The sequence below is a fragment of the Scardinius erythrophthalmus genome (genome assembly GCF_964197995.2).
Source record: "Scardinius erythrophthalmus genome assembly, chromosome: 21".
NCBI classification, from domain to species: domain Eukaryota; kingdom Metazoa; phylum Chordata; class Actinopteri; order Cypriniformes; family Leuciscidae; genus Scardinius; species Scardinius erythrophthalmus.
The window spans coordinates 24178075-24194520 of record NC_138241.1 but is presented as its reverse complement, the minus strand read 5'-3'; the positions used below and the strand labels follow the sequence as shown (position 1 = coordinate 24194520).

Here is a 16446-nt window from a genome sequence, read left to right as displayed (position 1 = left end):
AATTTTCATTTTTGGGTGAACTAACCCTTTAAGGCACCCTAAAGCAGCAAGAACAACTAGCTGACTCTTTCCATGAATAGCATACACAAACTGTATACAAGAGCCTGAAACAAATTAATACTTTTACTCAAGCAAGGACAAATAAAATTGTTCAGAAGTGACTAAAGACATTTACAATGTTACAAAAGATTTCCATTTCAAATAAATGATGCTTCCATTCATTAAGGAATCCTGGAAAAATATATATATATATATCTCAGTTTCCACAAAAAATATTTAGCAGCACAATTGTTTTCAACATTGATAATAATAAGAAATGTTTCTTGATCACTAAATCAGCATATTATAATGATTTCTGAAAATTCAGCTTTGCCATCACAGGAATAAATAAAATAAAATAAATATTTAAAAATAGAATTACTGCTTTTACAGTTTGTTTGTTTTTATCAAATAAATGTAGCCTTGGTGAGCACAAGAGGCTTCTTTCAAAATCCCTCAAAAATCGTATGATCCGATCGACCAAAATGCATCTTGATACAAGGTGTAAACAGGGCCTTAGTCAACAATGACCCTTAATCACAGTACAGATCGATTATTTTAGGTTAGGTGCTTACTTGAAGTGTAAAGGTTTGCAATTGTGATTCAGCCAAGAATTGAACTCTCTTCCACCCCACCCTGACAACTACATCATTTCTTCTTAGCTTGCAAAAAGAAGACATATTTCCACATGGCCCACGCAAAGAGATATTAAACCCGTTCATCAAACATAGGCTAATCCAACAGAACAGCAGACACACCTCGCCAGATGAAGTGTAAAATGATCACAAGAGCATTTTCCACACGGCTAAATGAGATCAAAGAACTGAAAACAATAAACAAAGAGTCAGGCTCCAAAAGCATTGACACCATTTATCATTTTAAGAAATGCATACACGCTTACATTGTTCTCAACAGAATTACAGCAGAGACCCCGGTCAGTGTGTGCATGTGTCATTGTTATTTTTGCCAGATTTTTCATACAATGAAATTCAGTGGTGTCCAATGTTGTTTGGACTCTGAATATTCCCTTAAAATCTTTTTTTTTTGTGTTCCACAGAATAAAGTCATAAAGCACTGTTATAAAAAATAAATAAATAAATATTTACAAGAAAATACGATTCCAGAATTTTACAAAATTTCATGTTTAATTCAATTTGTTAGGCTACTTGACATTTCTTCGTAATTATCTGTTTCAAAGTAAATCCTACAGCATTTTTTTCCAGTGATGTCTAGGAGGACATGAAAGTGAGCAAATTATTAAAGGAGAGGAGAAAGTAACTTCCTGGCTCTTGAGTTTGAACTATGATTCAGATTAGAATCAGTTCTTTCCATTTATCATGGAATCTTCACACTGAAAATATAAACTTGAAAAAACACTGGCATTACTGATAAAACTGGTCGGTTTGGTTGATATTGTATCTAATTTGCAGGCATCAGGGAGCCACTATGAGTTTGATGTTTGCATTGAAATCGCTTTTCAATCCTCGCTCGCGAATTTGCAAATCGCACGTACACTTTGTATAAGGAGCGGCAGTACTGATCGCACAATTTACAAGATAAGAAAATATGTCAATGATGATTGTCAACACAAAGGAAGATATTTTGTAGAACGCCAGTAACCAAACAGTTTATGGGCCCCATGGATAGGAATGGGAAAAAAATACTATGGAAGTCAATGGGGCCCATCAACTGTTTGGTTACCCATATTCTTCAAAATATATTATTTTGTGTTCAGCAGAAGAGAGAAATTCATACGGTTTTGGAACATCTTGAGGGTGAATGAATGACAGAATATTTGGGTGAACTATCCCTTTAAGCACCAAAACTACACTTCAGCTACACATCAATACACCACTTACCTGGGCAATGAAATGCTATAATCTGTTAATATGGCCGCCCAACACGCACATCTTCCACAAGCATCATGAAACATCCTGAAGTTTTTAAATGAGTCCAAAATCTGACCAGCAACCAGGATATTTTTCACACAGAAAGGTGCGAAACCCAAACACGAAGCCAGTTTTTCACAATGCACGGAGGGATTTCATTAGCGGACACATGTAACAGGAATGTGCTAGATAGCATGTCTGTGGTCTTTTCACCACCATCATGAGAATGCCAAAGCGCCTCTTCACTAATCAATTCTCCCTAAGGAGCCACTGACCCTAAACTTCATTGGCCTGTCAACAGCCAGTTGGCCACTGATTGGATTATTAATAGAATGTGTTACTCCCAGAACTCCCAGTGATGAGAGCAGTCCCTGAGATCATAACCTCAGAGGATCAAGCACAATGAACACAAAGAGGACACCGGTTCACAACTGAGCAAGCAGAACTCATCTGAAGGGCACAGATGAACATGTGTGGATGCTGCAGAACAAAAGTAGAGCCACAGTACACTGCTGAAATGTACATAATGCCAGTTTGATACTGACACCAACATGAGGTCATCATAGTTGCATGGAATGTTTTAAAAAACACCCAAAAATGTTTATTCTGTCATAATTTACTTACCCTCCTGTCGTTCCAAATCCAAACCAAATCCAAAGAGATAATCCATAATGAATTGAGCCGTTTAGTCCAAATTGTCTGAAGAGACACGATCGCTTTATATGATCAACAGATTGAATTTAGGCTTTTATTCACATAAACATTCACCTATCAGTTGTGATAAACGGAAGGTCAAGGTCAAGGCTTGCTTGACGTGCGAGAACCAATGAGGTTCATTCTCGTGTTACACAGCACGTTTGAGCTTCTGCAAGAACCAATAAGGTTTGTACGGTTGAGCTTTTTATGTTCGCTGATCAATGTTTATATGTGAATAAAAGCCTAAATTCAACCATATTAATCATATAAAGCTATCGTGTCTCTTCAGAAAATTTGTACTAAACCGCTCAATTCATATGGATTAGTTTTACAATATCTTTATGAACTTTTTGAAGTGACAAAGTGGTAGTTGCGTGGACTGTCAATGGAGAGAAAGAAAGCTCTCAGATATCATTAAAATATCTTAATTTGGGTTCCGAAGATGAATTATGGGTTTGGAACGACATGAGGGTGAGTAAATGATGAGAGATTTTTTATGTTTAGGTGAACTATCCCTTTAAGATGTTTAAGTCTCTGATATAAACTAAGTTCTAATTCAGTCTGTGAAAACTCAAACTCCAATTAAATTCCAATTTGCATAATGTTTTAGCAGAAATATATCTGTTCATTCATTTGTAGTTTTATAATGGAGCATATAATTAAAAAATGACTAAATATTCTTCCTTGTGTTCCTTTTTTGAAAAAAAAAAAAAATAAATAGGGTGAAAACAGAAAACACACCTTAATTTGGGTCTTGGCTTAATTAGTACTTTAAATGAAACAATGGTTGCAGAGCAACTACATTACATTATCAATATAACCTACTGAATATCACCAAAATGTTGAAAAATATGGAGAATTTTTTTAGCCATACCATTCAGATCTGTATTGTGGCAAAAAAGCTGCAAATATTATGTTTTATATGATCACATTTGAGTTTGTACAGCTGACTAAATTCCTCACTTCCTCTTTCGTATGGAGAGGCCACTGAAAATGCATCAAACATGACAAATATTCATGAGGACCTGAAAACAAAAGACATCAGTTATTAAAACCTCTAAGGCTTTCAAAGAAGGCATGTGAGACTTAACGGTTAAAAAAGTTCACGGGAGTCATATTTTAATGCAGTTCATATCAATATCCCTGACAGCATATTTCTTACAAAACAATCACACATTTGACTTGCCTTATGCTTCTAAAAATAAATACAAAGCAACTGTAAAGAGAGATCTTGGGGTAAGTGATGGCTAAAAAAGCCACTCTGCCTGAAAATGAGTTCATTGTCTCAATACTTTTTTTAAGTCTTGCTAGTCAACAAATGAGCAGAGGACGTTTATAAAAGTGTAAAAGTTGCAGCTTGTTTTTGACAACAGGTAAGTGGATAAAGGCAACAACGAATGCTAAATCTAGGACTGTATTAAAATTTGCTGTCAGGATTTGAATACCACATCCCCAGTTCCTCGTGATACAAGGAAAATACAAAAAGGCAATTTCAGTCAACACTTTGTTCCCCTATTGACAGACAGGAAATGCCTATGATTTTAATGGCCTTTCCTATAAAATTATTTAAAAGAACTAGACCAAAGACAAAAACAGCACTGACGATTTCTGGATCTAATTAATAGAGAAGCACTCAGTGCCATTCAACCAAATCTTCGCTTTGCAAAATAATGTCCAGTTTTTATTTCTGTGGCCTTTCAAATCCAGTACAGTTGCTAGGCTATATATTTCAGACCCAGTCAAAACAATTTAAAGCATGATTCAGTATTATTTAAAAGCACTATATTCATGCTGTTCATGAAAACACAATAACATCTGATCAACCTTCTTTTGAGAGCTGGTAAACTGATCAATAGAAGCTTTTATGGCTTTGGCAATAATGGAAAATGAAGGTAGTGGCAAATCCCGTGATTCAACATTTGGTTCAGAAAGAAGCTTAAGATTACAGTCACAGTGCATTGTGGAGTAGGCTACTTGCTTGAAGTTCTTGCTATCGTAATTTGATTGTAGTACATACTAAAACACTTAATTTACTGTTTCTTTTTTAAACAAATGATTTAAAATCACTCTCAACTCCAGCCTCAGAGAAACCGAACATGTCACACCTGTATTAAACGTAACCAAAACCAGTAAACCTGCAATTTAGACATGGGTTTCGATAATGAATGAACTACACTGTTCTTTGCTCAATTTACTGTAAAAATAGAAATGGCAACTGCCAGGAATTTACCATAAAAATACAGTGATGTTAGCCGAGAATGTTTAGCCTCTTCTACTATAAATCAACCGTAAATTAGAAGATAATAAATACTTAAACCCGAATTAGGAAGTACATTTCCAACAACACCGTTTTGACAGCGCATTACGAGAAAGAGAGCAAAAGTACACAGTGAAACAATCATTTCCTGAATGCACGAGCCAGTACATTTTTGTTTTTTCGTCCTCTTCAAGGGAGGATGTTATAGTTTAGTGAAGTGAAGTGAAGTAATCCATCAACGCAAACACCTCAATTCGCCGAAAGATACGCGTGACAAAGTCGTAGGCTAACGTTACTTGTTGATCGTTTGCTCTAACGTTACACGCGCCACGAGACAAACCAAAATCCACGCGCTTGTTTATAATGGGAGCGTTTTGGTTCGTCTCACCGCCTAGACACTATCAGATTAGGTCAAAGCCAATGTGCAAACACCAGACTTGAAAATGAACTTGGTTTCCCGCGGACTCGGACTTAACTAGCCCTAAAAAGTCACGTCTTCCCTCCCTGGCCGTTTATTGAAATAGCGGTGTGGTTGAGTAAACAGCGAGTCACTGAACAAGCCCTTCATACACTTACCGCTCGTTCTCTGAGACAAGCTGGAGACAGATGTCTGGCCCATGTCGATCTTCAATGGGCCGCTAAACAATAATCATACGACGCCCCAAGAACTTGTACAACAAAGCCCACTCGATCGACATAACAGGAGACTCATTTCCCTCCTCCAACTCTGAGATCAGCTTCTTAAAAGAGCTTTTCCATATGTGAACTCGCAAGAAACGTAATCGAGCTCCGAGTCTCCGGATTTAAATGCCTGTCATTCCTTTTTTTGCAGACTGAAGTTTTAGCAGTCAGAGGTCATAAGGAGGAAGTTTCAAGCCCCTCCTCGCCTCAGCCCTGCTTAAAGCATGGAAATGTATGTTGGTAGTACACAAAAGTGACATCATTAGGAAATAGTGCTCGTGCTATTTTCGATAGCCTACACTGCTTTACACACATGGTTTATTCTGTTCATAATGTCTTTTGCTAACTGTCAAATGACATTTTATCTGTCATTGTGATCAAGAAATGATGACAGTGTAACAGTTTCCCTTAGTTTTACATCTAACTAAAGAGAGTCTAACTATAAAGCTGTATAAAATATGTATAGCCTACTAAAGATCATTCATTATTTCAAGACCTGATTGTTTGAATTCAAATTTGTAAAACGTTTTATATAAAAAGGACTTCAAGTTTACCTTATTGTTGAAAGTCAGGTTCTGAATAGACAATTGACCTTCAATAGCGGGGCATGTTGTCACACTGGAATGGCCATTAAACAGGCTGTAAAATGCTTTCAGCAAAATGTGAACAATATAAAAATATGAAAGGTTAAACATTTTATGAAACAGCAAAATTAAATACTGTAACATACAAAAAATAACATTGTCAATTGTGTTTCAAATAACAAATTATAAATTAAAACCAATGACAACCTGCCCCGGCCTGACTTGAATGAAAATACCCTTGTATTGAGAACACTGTTCAGCCTTTCAGCTACCTTCATTATACAGTGAGTGAATGTCATTGTGGTTTTATTGTTCACAATAAACCATTTTTAAGGTTAGACTATTTTAGGTCTAAAACGAGCACTAGAGAAAATACTCAAAACAAATAGTTACTAAAATACAGTCCTTTTGACAACTTCCATTTCTCCTTTACATTCCATGAGAATAATATGCCTTTTTTTTATAACAAAACAATAGGTTTTATAGTGGCAAATGCTAACGCTGCTATAATCTTTAAGTTTGCTTGTGCCTATTGCTTTGTTTCCTGCAAAAGAGGCCAAAAGCCCCACAGACTTAGCACTCCCTCCCACAATCCCCTCTTCCAAAGCAGAAATTGTGGGAGGGATTCAGAGCAGGAAGTCTTATGGAAACAAGCCAACTCGAGAGATGTGAGCTATTGTTTTGCGCACAGCTAAGCTGAATGTTCTCATCAAGTATGAGCTCTCCACCCCTTCCCCTCCTTCCTGAAGGTCCTCCTCACCATCATAACACCATGACCCTGAGTACAACAAGCTGCAAATAGTGTGATTTGTTGATGTAATCTTTGCATCATGATCATATGATTTCAATTTTGTAATTCATTTTATTCAAGAGGGGTGAAATAGTAGTATAGAGGTTTAGTATAAAGGTCACAAATAGGGGAAACCAATAGCTGCAGAGCTACTGAGTAACACTGTCACCACTGTACAGCATTTTACTGAATTTTCAGTGTTTTTACTGGAGAAAATACAGCTCTGGAATATAACTTCAGGAATCATTAAATGAATTGTGGTTAATGCATTTTATATGTTAAATTAACCAACACCCAACACATTAATTCAATTAAAAAAAAAGTTTGAAACAAGCTTTGTCATAATGAAAGCAGAAGTAGCCTATCGTAAATATCTTAGCGAATATGGGGGGCTTTGAATATTCTGTTCGACAACAGGGGGCCTATGTGAGCCAAAAAGGTTGAGAACCCTGAGATGTAAATGGGCTTTCCCTGCATAAACATTGTTTGTTAAATTATAAGAAAGACTTTTAACATACATATATATATACTGTATATACACATACACACACACTGTAGAAAAATGTTGCTGCCTTACATTAAGTACAATCAACTTGGATGTTTAAGTCATTTCAACCTAAATTACATAAAACTGACTTAAAAATGAATTGAACTTTGTATAACTTTTTGTAGAACTTTTGCTTAACTTATTTTGATGAGTTACAGCAATGTAAAAACATAAATGTTGTCACTTATTGATCATATTTTACAGTGTACACTTGCCGATGCTTTGGCGATTTGACCAAATGGAGGGCCTTTGCTGGGGTTAGCAGAATCCCTGAATGGCTGGTAAGTGCTCAGAGTGGCATGTCAATCTGATATCATGGTCTGTTTGCATCTGTTCAGTTAACACTGACAGGGAACCATCTGTACTCTGATAACATTTCACACGCATCACATATTAAACACATAAGACAGACACGCATTGTCTCCAAAGAATCAACTTAAACCAAACTACTGCCAAAACAATGCAGTTATAAGGGCACATTCATTTTAAAATCACCTTTGATTTTCCCATGCGTTCTGCAGATGGTCATGCCAAACAAACGGTTTATTTTTAGTCATGGAAGAATAATAGTAGAAAGAATATCTCTGGGAAACTATTATAGACAGCTACATTAGTATGCAAACAAAAAAACGTAAATCACCATAATCCTATAATGGATTCCTGATCGATTATGGCCATGACCCAGGTTTAAAAATAGAAGGGGCGTATGGAGAGTCACCAAATCACAACACACCTCCTCATACCCTGACAGTATCCCGGAGAACGCTGCCATCTATTGACCAAATGCGTGCACTCTGCATGCAAATATCTAATTTGACTGAAAACTATTCATCTCTGTTTACTTCTCAGGATTGATATATGGTTTAGGAATATGTTTGCATGTATTTTGTTGCTATTTGATATATCTCGGAATGTCAGAAACGTTCATCACAAATTGTAATAAGTAAATCTGTTCAATTAAATAAAGTGAATTCACTTACTAGCACGATTGTTGGTCCACATGCACGCTATACAGATGCTCTACCGGGTCTCTTTTGAGAACACCTTAATCTGATTTCCAATGTAGTCAGATATCCCAAGAGACACACGTCTGGACTTACTGTAGAGAGAAAAATCTGTCCATTTGCTCTAGAGTGCAGCCTGAGTGCATATGGGAAGACAATAATGGCATACAGCTAATAAGTATAAAGCGGATCTGTTTGCATCCCATCAACAAAAAAAAAGTTTATACAACGTCTATGCATTAGTCTTTAATACACTGCTCATCAGCTCATGATCTACCACTAGCTTTGCCCCCCTTATATTGTTAAATGTCTGCATTAGTATGATGTAATTCATGCTTATAGCAGAGATTTGTGACAAAGCCAATAGAAATGATCACTTCATGCCTTTGAAGTTCACCCACAATCCCCTAAATGGGTGCAAGGACCGTCCGAAACGTAAATGCAGCATCACTGGAAAAGATGTAGGAAAAGCTCATCAATTATTAACTGCCAATCTCAGCACAAAATAGCAGCTAATTATTGTTTAAGTGATGCCATTTAGTTCTTTCCGCTGCTTGGATGATTTATTTATTAACTTTAAACCCAGAGAAAAAGATGTAGTGTAGTGTGTTAGAAAACAAGATTATTGCAACTCATAATGGTATACAAATATATAAACCATAGAATCAACTCTGCAAATTTAAGCAAGTTGCTGAGATCTAAAGATAATTATCTCATGCACGTTTCTATAACTACAGTAAGATTCATGAGACATAAGCAGTTTTGTTAACCAAGCATCACCAAAAAACAGAAAACATTTAAGACCAAACAGATGAGGTATTGCTGGAAATGTTTCTGTAGACTTCTGGCTCCTGTTGGGAGCACAACGAGGTATGGCAAACCTTGTCGATCAATACTTGACATCCTGCCTGTAAGTGTTTTTCCCCAGCACGGATGGCTTATTTGGAAATCTGGGACATTTAATAATAGTACATCGCAGGGGCAGTGGAGAGCATTAAGTTTCACTAATCAGAGAAACAAATGCTGATGATGCTCCCAACATTGGAAGGACCAACACTGTCCACCAGCACATTGATAAGAGGTATTACCAAGACACTAAACATAAGCAAACAATCATTATGTTTAATGAAGAGGTGTGATACCATAGTTACATAGTTACTTCGGATTTATGTGTCAGGATACAGGTAGGTAAGTGAATTGATTCATACCCACTTAAAGATAATACAAAAAGACCACAAATAGCTCACATGCACATTTGTAAGCTGTAAATTTCTTTCTTTTTTGCACTTTAAATTAAAAGTAAATCGCATATGCGACTAAATTTTCATGCTAGGTGACTAAATAATGTCTAGAATTAGTCATTGGCTAATAAATTGTTGGATTACACTCACCAGTGTTTGAGTTAGAGGCTAAGTTTTGCACGTGGTATTTTATTCACTCGCCTTTACTTGTCTTTAACACTGACTGAGCACTTGAGAGTTTTGAATAGAAGAAAGTTTATTTTCTAAGCTACTAAAAACTGCATCACAATGTAGAGTTTCGCTGACCGATCTTGGGCTTTTACTAACAACTAGCAACACGAATGTAGCATCTTGCTATATCTTTAGCTATGTCATGGAAGGGCTCTCTGCAGTCAGACATGATTCATTTATGAATTTATGTGAATAAAAGTATCCAACAACAGGCATTACAGAGGGAATGGGAGTAGTATTTATGTGATCTCAATATGGCTGCCCCCATGAGGAGACCCATTCATGTAAAATAAAACACCTTTTATTCTACTATTAATACATATTGATAAGTACATAATTTTATATATTTTTCAAAAAAATACTCAATCATTTTTCTTAATTGTATTTTATACTTATATTGGTTTATAGTATGATATTGGAGAATGTGGAGCTCATACTCAAGGAGGAAAAAACACTTTCGATTTATTTAGTGACCCAAACTGAGCAAAACTATTATATACAATTTGGAGCAGCTGCTGATATTTATATGGCCAAAAAGTAAAATGAAATTCTGATAGCTTGTAATGCAAAATCAATGAGATCTTTATGACATTATAGCAGGCTACTTACATAAAATGCATATAAATATCAGTTATCACTCTATAGTCTATATCTCCCGAAATTGTGTCTTAGATTTAAATGATTAGTTTTATTATCAAAGCTCTGTAGGTTTTATTGTGGGGGCAAAATATAGTGCAATGCATTGAGAGTAGGGCTGTCAAACGATTAATCGCGATTAATCGCATCCAAAATAAAAGTTTGTTTTTACATAATGCATGTGTGTGTATGGTGTATAATTTTTTCTATATATAAATACACACACATGCATGTATATATTTAAGAAATATTTGCATGTATATACTGTGTATATATATATATATTTATATTATATATAATTTATATTATATATAAATAATTTATATATAAATAACACATTTTCTTAAATATATATATGCATGTGTATGTATTTATATATAGAAAATAATTATATTCCGTACACAGACATAAATTATGTAAACACAAACTTTTATTTTGGATGCGATTAATCGCGATTAATCGTTTGACAGCCCTAATTGAGAGACAAACATTCTTCTTTAAAAGCCTAATGTATCATATTTGATACTCACATATTAATATGATTTTTCAAAAACAAAAAAAATGTGTAGGCTATATACTAACAATATATCATTTATTCTTATACGTTAACTTTATATAAATCAGATTTCACAGCAAAAAGACATGTTTGTGTACTACAACCTGAAGGTGGAATTTTTTTACAATTATGCTAAAAAAAAAAAAAAATTGCTTAAAAAAGTAATATAAATCAGTGGGAAAGAATGTAGTAAATTGTGTAAAACAACTTTGCTGAAAAACCTTTGATCATGTTGATAATTTCGAGACATATCAAAAAACGATACAGTAGGCTATATAATGGATTTCACCTCTATCAGATCGTAAACAGTAAGTCACATGCCTCTTTCATTTTAACAACAGGTTATGCCACATTTCCTGTGCATTTCCACTGATACAGCAGATCCATTCAGTAACACCGTGACTAACTTTTTCAAAGCAGGAATGACCTCATCTCAATTCCTGTCATGAAATAATAACCCAGCTTGTATGTAAATATAGTGACCACGCAAAAACCCCAAACCTGAAAGGTTATGCAAACCACTCCCAAACAAATATGAATTTCCTTTGCAAAATATCCAGAGGGTTCTCCTCTGTAGTTTGTGTCAAAGACATTATCACAGCGAGCCACACACACTCGCACGCACGCACGCACACATGCACATAAGACTTTTAGGTAGAAAAACAGGATATCAATGCCGTTAGAAAAACTTCTGCTAGGCTATATTTTGATATACATGACACCTGTGAGTAATCCCATAGTTCCTGTCAGATTTTCACTTTACTAAACACAGATTCACAGGCAAGCTATTTCTGTCAGATTTCCTCTTTGCTGTCAAAAATAAATGAAAGAATGAGAGACCAAACCAACTAGCAGCATTTCCATGCTATGACACACAAATAAGCATTGCAAATTCAATGGAATATCATATGACACAGACCAAAAATAGGGCAGTAATACACAGCACCAGAGCTTAGTCTCTATGTGTTCATTCAATGATTAAACATCACACTAACTGGATTCCCAGAATGTGAGCCGATAATGAAAACATCAATACAATGTGAGGCATGTTAAAGAGCGTACATTTCAACAGATCATCAATATCCCACGAGACTTCCCAACAACATGACCGCAATCTAACACTCTTCTTCAGAACAAAATAAGGAATAGAATAAGGTATTTTAACCTAATAAGAATGAAGCCTAATAAAAATGTTAGAAACATTATGATCTCGTTTAAGCAGAGTATTGTATACATCAACATGCACACACTCACTTGATACACATGCTGTACAAGTGTCAAAAAGTTGAGTACTTACAGGCATGTTCCATGACTGGAAGGTTATTGAAAAAAAATCGACTGCACCAGTGAGATGGTCTTCAGTTTCCTTTCTCACTCTTTCTCTCTGACTCCCTCTCCCTCTCTCACTCTCTCTCTCCTCACTTCCTGTAGTGCTCTCGCAGCCTTCTTCTCTGCAGTGGTGCATGGCAGGAAGAGCGGCGAAGGCTGGAGGATGACAAACAGCCATTACCTCCATTAAAGTGAGCTGACTGACCAAGTCTGAGCCCATCAAGTGGAACCTCCCAGTCCACTGGGGCTTTCAGCTATCGCCTTTGGCTACAGGGAATGGGGTTGGGGAGGAGGGGTGAGTTGATGTAGCGTGAGACAGCTCTGTAGCCTTCCTTAAATTACTTGCGTCCAGCTGAAACAGATGTCTCTAGTATTATCGCCGGCGTTACGTTGTTTTACACGCTATACATGGTGAAGCACTTGCCGGTGCATGTGATGTGCTACATTCCACAGGAAAGTACGCCATGTCAGGGTCAAAGCAGGCCAGGGCCTCGCACAAGTGGGCTTGATGGGAGCGTCACTCGTGGGTGAGAATCTGTAAGAATTTCTTTCCAGTCTATTTTCGTGTTGCAACCTGACGTCAAGAATTGGCTGAAATTCAGAGAGGATGAATCACTGCATGAGATGTTCCTCTCTGGGTGTACGTGAAACAAGAGAGTAGGTTTTCAAAGCTCACATGAACCTAAACATTTTCTTGGCATTGGTCAAAGCAACTGTAGAAGCACTGCTCACAAGTTACACGGATGCACTAGTTGATATTTTATTAGTGAGATGTTGCCATATTTACACTGCAGAAGTGCTTCTGAAATTTGAAATTTTGGTCTTTACATGATTAATGATGCTCAAAGGTGGCATAAATGCATCTACGCAGCATTACAACTGTATACTTTGATACTAGAGACTTGGGTGTATCAGAGCAGCATAATTCAGTCTGCATTATGTCTTTAAAAAGAATTTTGAGCAAACATAGAGCGGCCTCAACTCAACTGTTAAAACAGGCATTCTACTGCACCTTTTCATCTTTATTGCAATTAAAAACATTCCACATGGATTAATACGTTGTTTAATAGAATGTTATGGGTTCTTTTGGAATTTAAGATTAATAATGTAATTGTTTAACAGAGATGGAAACTCGAGTCTGCGACTTGACTTGGACTCGTGAACAACTGACTCTAGACTTGACTTGGACTTGGAGACAGACTTTTTTTGGTATGACATTCCCGCTTATGTTCTCTCTTTACTACCCCACATGAAGGTATGAAACGCAACATTTTACTATTCATTCTTAATTCATTCATTCCCTATCAATATATGCTGCAGCAAACACACCAAGCCAGCGTTATTTTAGACAAGCGTGATACATCTGAAGGCACTCGTATTTATCACCCATTGGGAAAGTGGTTATATAAATGAACAACAAACAGGAACAATATAGCCAAATCTTTCCTTTTGATAATCTTCTGTGTCCTTTAATTTGAAAAGCAATTTATTAATCCAAAGGTGAACTGTGGTGTTGCACAGCTGTCAAAGGCTTGCTTGCTGTCCATTTTCAGGAAGTACACGTTTCCATGTCCTTTCCCCTGACCCAAGTATTTGCTACCATATGCATATATTCAAATTTACCAAGTTAACTTGCATATGGACTAGATGGGCACCAGCAATATAATATATATATATATATATATATATATATATATATATATATATATATATATATATATATATATATATATATATATATATATATATATATATATATATATATATATATATATATATATATATAAAATATATATATATATAAAATATATATATATATATATATATATATATATATATATATTATTTTTTTTTTTTTTTTTTTAAGTGGTCAAAGTCCAATGAGCAATTAATTAATGTTCCCTGTGTTGTTGAAACAGCACTATTGCAAGATCATAGCAACACACTTAGATATTCCTGTGTGCTTTTGTGCTATTGTGAAACTAGACTGTGACATTTTAACCAAGTCAGGTTACCTTTTGCTTTTTAAGTTAACCAGTGCTGAGACAAAAGCACATAGTGTGATGGAAATATTTGAGTCTTTCAAGTAATAGTGGCGTCACTGATTTACACTTTACAAAAGCAGGTTATGTTATGACCCAAGCCATACCCAGCACAATTACTTTTTTAACCGTAACCAATACCATACCAAGACTGAGAATACTAAGTGATATATTGCTCTGCTGTGTTGACTCATGGGATATGTTGAGTGCCGATTTATCTTTCTGCCGGTAGGTGCCCAGTGCCCACACTCCATACACACTGCACCCCCCAAAATAAACTATAAAAAGGTTAAGATAATCGTGTCTAAAAAGATTTTTATTGGTTAAAATCAATGAAAAATATCTCGTATTTTTCTGTGGGTGCTCAACCATTTCCGTGGGTGCTCGATTAGCACCTATGATGTGTGTCTCAGCTCGAAATGCTCATAAATCAGTAAATAAACATCCTTTAGTTAAAATGTTGAATAAATGCAGATGCCATCCTCTCAGCTCTAAAAATACAACCGAGCATAGCAATTACAGATGAAAGGCATGATGGCCCATCTTCACATGTGCCCTTTGTGTGTCTGCCGAGAACACCCACACTGTCTGACGCATAGAGCCGCTTCACGCTCCTACCAAATACGATGCTAACACGAAGAAGGAGAAAAGGTGGATGGAAGAGTGAGAGAAGGAGACAGACAGGCTGGTGGGCATAAATGAGTCTTGTCAGGAACCACAGATATATGAATAGCTGCATTGAAAGAGCATACAGGATAAAAACGACATAAGCCTAAACCGTGATCTACTCTACAAAGTCAACATTAATGACAACCTTTACATGCCCATCTAAATTCTGGTTAAGCCTTTATTTAGAGAACATAATAAAGATGTTTATTTGCACCATTACATTCTTCTACCATTCTAATGTGACAAATGGTCTTCGGTGTCCTTTCTCACTCTTTCTCTCTGACTCCCTCTGACTTATTATGCTGCCATTGGCATCTTATACTTGTATTGACAAGTTACAGCCTTGTCAGCAATATGTTAAACTGATATATGTCAGCTTTTTCTAATTCTTTATTTCTATACATGAAAAAAGTGGTGTGTAAAAGCAACTATCATAAAAATCAATTCTATATCATCTATATCACAAAGAATGAACTCAAATAACAAGTTGGTGTTGATACCCTATCTGCCATGAAACTCTATTCAAAGACTGTTAAAAATTCATCCAGAGGTGAGAGGAACAAGCTTTTAAGAGGGTAAAGAACAGAGAAGGGTGTTTAATGAGTTCCGTCTCCAGCGCATTATTAGAAAAGGGCAGCCACTCTCGGCAGACCGGCTCCAACTCTGTCATTACGTGACTAATCGTGTGCAGAAAAGGACGGCACACATGCTCACACCGGCATCAAAGGAGACCAAACCTACAATTTCATCCAAACAAACAGAGAGTGTGGAGGCTTTCTCTCAGTGCCTTTTCACCATGTCGCACAGTGTGAAAGACAAAGTGCCGGTTGCGTTGAAAGCAAACCACTGATGGATGTATATTTAAATGTGTCCCCTTCTCGAAACGCATTGATGGGATCTTTGCAAAGACTGCATATAGATCATGAAGTGATGGCAAGCAGAGAGGATGTACACTAAGTTGCATTAAGTGGTTGCAGGAGCACAAGCAAGACATTATGAATTATTAATGTGAGGCTTTGTGAAAAACAGTCATGGGGTTAGACTTAAAACATTGCAGCACAGAGTGATTCTTGGACATTACACAGGGTTCAGAGCAATACTGACAAGGACAGATGCTAAGCATCGAAAGAAATCTGAAGGAACACACAACCTGGTGGACACGCAGTGAAACTACATTGCAAAAAAATATACAATTCTAGCCCAGATGTCAACACAGCGCAAAAATCAATTCAACTGTGCTGCTGCATATTCATTA

The 16446-nt window shown here is 36.3% G+C and overlaps 1 protein-coding gene across 7 annotated transcripts in view; it reads right to left on the bottom strand.

Moving 5' to 3' along the window:
- phactr2 (phosphatase and actin regulator 2) overlaps positions 1–16446 on the bottom strand; it is a 37277-nt gene that overhangs the window by 17772 nt on the left and 3059 nt on the right. For 2 of the 7 annotated variants that reach the window (XM_081351657.1, XM_081351660.1), the window contains exon 1: positions 12449–12537. The exons of 1 other annotated variant lie outside the window; for it this stretch is intronic. In XM_081351657.1, coding sequence (XP_081207783.1) covers positions 12449–12461 — 13 coding nt within the window. In that variant the 5' untranslated portion in view covers positions 12462–12537. Of the gene's footprint in view, positions 1–5457; positions 5778–12448; positions 12538–16446 lie in introns of those variants that run through there. 4 more of the 7 variants (XM_081351654.1, XM_081351655.1, XM_081351659.1 and 1 more) reach the window with 3 other exon arrangements.